Source organism: Mytilus trossulus, chromosome 7 (assembly GCF_036588685.1).
Source record: "Mytilus trossulus isolate FHL-02 chromosome 7, PNRI_Mtr1.1.1.hap1, whole genome shotgun sequence".
NCBI classification, from domain to species: domain Eukaryota; kingdom Metazoa; phylum Mollusca; class Bivalvia; order Mytilida; family Mytilidae; genus Mytilus; species Mytilus trossulus.
In genome coordinates, this window is record NC_086379.1 from 78,579,346 (window position 1) to 78,582,475 (window position 3,130).

Consider the following 3,130-nt stretch of genomic DNA (forward strand, 5'->3'; position numbering starts at 1 on the left):
ACGGTTATACTATGAAAGTTACGGTCATCCTTTCGAAATTACGGTCATCATTTTACCAATTACGGTCATCCTTATTATATGTTACGGTCATCAAGAAAATATTTTAAAGATGATTTACGGTCATCTTAGCGAATTTTTCAAATCCAATTTCCCGTTCTATACACGTTCCTCGGTAGAGATTTGCGACTTCCGTGTGAATCTTTTATAAATTTACATCGTACCAATGTATGCTTTGTAAAGAAAATGATGTAGAAACACCTTAACAGACAATACAAATACTGACCTAATTTTTCGTCCGACATCTTGGGATGACCGTGAATGCAGTTACGGTCATCAGCTTTACCCCAGTGTATATATGTAAATCCTATTTTGAAAAAAATCAAAATGACTGCCACCTAGTGGCAATTGAAGAACCAGGGTGACATCCGCTATTGCTCGCTATGACAATTCTAGTTATGTATTGGTTTTGGTGTTATCATCTCGTTTGTCCATTGTGTTGTCTGTCTTGTGTAAACTTTAGGCTATTGATGGTTTATATATTGTCTTCGTGATAGTTTTAAATAATGTAATTTTAAAGTTATGACGAAAAGCGACTGCTTATAAACTTATTATAGATTCATAAAGTTGCTTCCAGGCGTACAAGCCTTCTGTAGGAATAATATCATTACAGAAACTGTCATCAGATTTAATACACGTGATGCGTTCCCAAATATCAAGTAACGGCTTCGGCATATCAGAAGGTGGTATGTTTTCTATCATTACTATAATAAGCAGATTTCTGTCTTCTTGAAATAGCTGCATTCTCGCCATGTCTAGCTCAAATTTCCCCCATTTACTATCAAGATAATTCTTCGTTATCAATACTAAAATCTTTTTACTATTCTTCATGGCATCCATTATATTGTCAGCAATATATAATCCTGACAAAAAATCTCGTTGGTGGATACACAAATTCAGACCTTTTTCGCCTTCCAAAAAAGGCACAATTTTTGTTTTAACAATTTTATAGTCTGATTGATGATAGGCAATAAATGCGTCATACTTACGCCTTATAATGTCTGTATCGTGAAGAAGTCTGTATTTACGACGTATATTGTAATACCAATATTTAAGCGCTGTTCTATACTTATACGACCATGCAATTATCAGTATTAGTACAAGGAGAGAAAATGTCAGAAGAGCAGAAATCAAAAGCCAAGTTTTTGCCATACAATCTATCTGATTTGCTCGTAGGTTACGATATATCCATGATGTGGAAGTGAAGCTTCCATCGGTAAATTTACAGGTATAATTTCCATGATTGTCCAAATATATCTTCCTTTCATTTAGCCATGCAATAAACTTCAGCGTTTCACAATTACATTGTATTGGATTCTCGAAAAGGTGAATCCTAAAATGCTTTCTTTTTTCAGTCAATTGTAAAGCTTCATCTATCTCATTCATGATGTTCTCTGGAAAATATTCTATATTGTTAGATCTTAAATCCAAGGTTGAAAGTTTCGGGAAATCTTTAGCATTTAAAGGAACGGATGTGAGCTTGTTATTTTTCAAGATAAGTGTTTCCAATGATCTTTTCTGTTTAGTAAAAAGATTTGTATTTATCAATTTTATTCCATTTCCCGTGAAATCAACGTATGACAGATTCAGCATGTTATAAAGTAATTTTGAATATCTTTCAATTGCTGTTACTGATCTCAAGTCTGCTCTTTGGAAAACAAGTTTCTGTAGACTTGGGAAGAAGTTGAAAAAGTCTAAAGGTAAATCAGAACATGATGAACCAGAAAAATTCAGCATTATCAAATTAGATAAACCTCTAGCAGTTCCGGCACATGACGTAAACTTATTATTAGCAACATCCAAATGTTTCAATTTGTGTCCTTGTGTAATGAAGACATCCCAGTTAAATTTAGTAGAAACGTAGTTCTGGTTTGAAACATTAAGATATTCTAAATTTTCCGGAATAGTTATATGTAAAGCTATATTATTACTTGTGTAGTTTGTTGTCAATAATTTGTCTATTTTGATATGTGTTTTATAATATAATCTTTGTTTCGAAATGTCCAATGTTCTCAAATTTTTCATTGAAAATGATAAAAAAAGCATCGGGGGTGTGAAAAAGATTCTAGGACTTATTGCATTTTCTGCTAGATTTAGATTTTGTAAACAATGTATATATGGCATTGTTGATGGGTCACCTATCTGTATATCGAGTATTCGGTTTCGATGTAAGTCAATAGTAGATACACAAATACTTCCCAGTGTCATCAAATTGTTCTTTGTTATAGTATCAACTCCTTCGTTCGATTGATAATTACGGTGAAGCAATAGAGTTGACATATTACGGCCATAGAAAACATGAAAAGATGGTAATAAGCTCGATATCTTCAAATTGTTTCCGCTAATATCCAGAGTTGTCAATGACTGAAGTGGCAAAAAAGCATCAGTATCAACTGAAACGAGATTACACTTTAACAACAGATACGATATCGGCGAGTTTCTCAGATTAGCAAATGTTTCATTCGTCAGCTTTTGGTATCGACACGGTTGTAATAACAAATATTCCAACTGCTGCAGCTTCCCAAATCCTGTTTCAAATATTTTACCATCAAAACCATTTATAACAAGTTGCTTAAGGTTAATAAGATCACTTATTTGAACATCCGGGTAGCTTGTCATTTCTCCTATGTTGTCATACATGTCTAAATACCTCAGTGAGACCAGTGGATTAAATACACCATCTGGTAATGAGTGATCCCCAAATGAATTTTTTCCCATGTCCAGACGTATTAGTTCCGACAGGAAAACAAAGGCTTGTTGTTCTATTTGATGTATTTTACAGTTCACTAATATCAAAGTTTGCAATTGTGTCCACTTCGAGAATGAATAATTCATAAGAATGGGGAAAGAATTGTCTCTTATGTCTAGAGTAGTTGTATTTTCTGGACATTGTGTCTGAATGTTAGTTATATCTTGTTCCCGACAAATGCAGGTAATGTCATTTGAACTTCCATGAATTTTACATGTTTGTTTTGCTATAATAGCAAGAGAACGTACAGAGATGTAAATAAAGTACAGAGATGTAAATAAAGAACGGAACATAAATGTCAACCAGTTTCATTGTTTGGCTAAA

General features: G+C 33.4%; 1 protein-coding gene across 1 annotated transcript; it reads right to left on the bottom strand.

Moving 5' to 3' along the window:
- Window positions 1-597: 597 nt before the first annotated feature.
- LOC134726693 (toll-like receptor 4) lies at window positions 598-2,775 on the bottom strand. The gene has a single exon (XM_063591108.1). It carries the CDS (start codon window positions 2,773-2,775, stop codon window positions 598-600), a length of 2,178 nt encoding a protein of 725 aa, XP_063447178.1.
- Window positions 2,776-3,130: the final 355 nt, after the last annotated feature.

Coding starts and splice junctions, on each gene's coding strand:
- LOC134726693 (XM_063591108.1), bottom strand. CDS start 2,775: ATGGGAAAAAATTCATTTGGGGATCACTCATTACCAGATGGTGTATTT.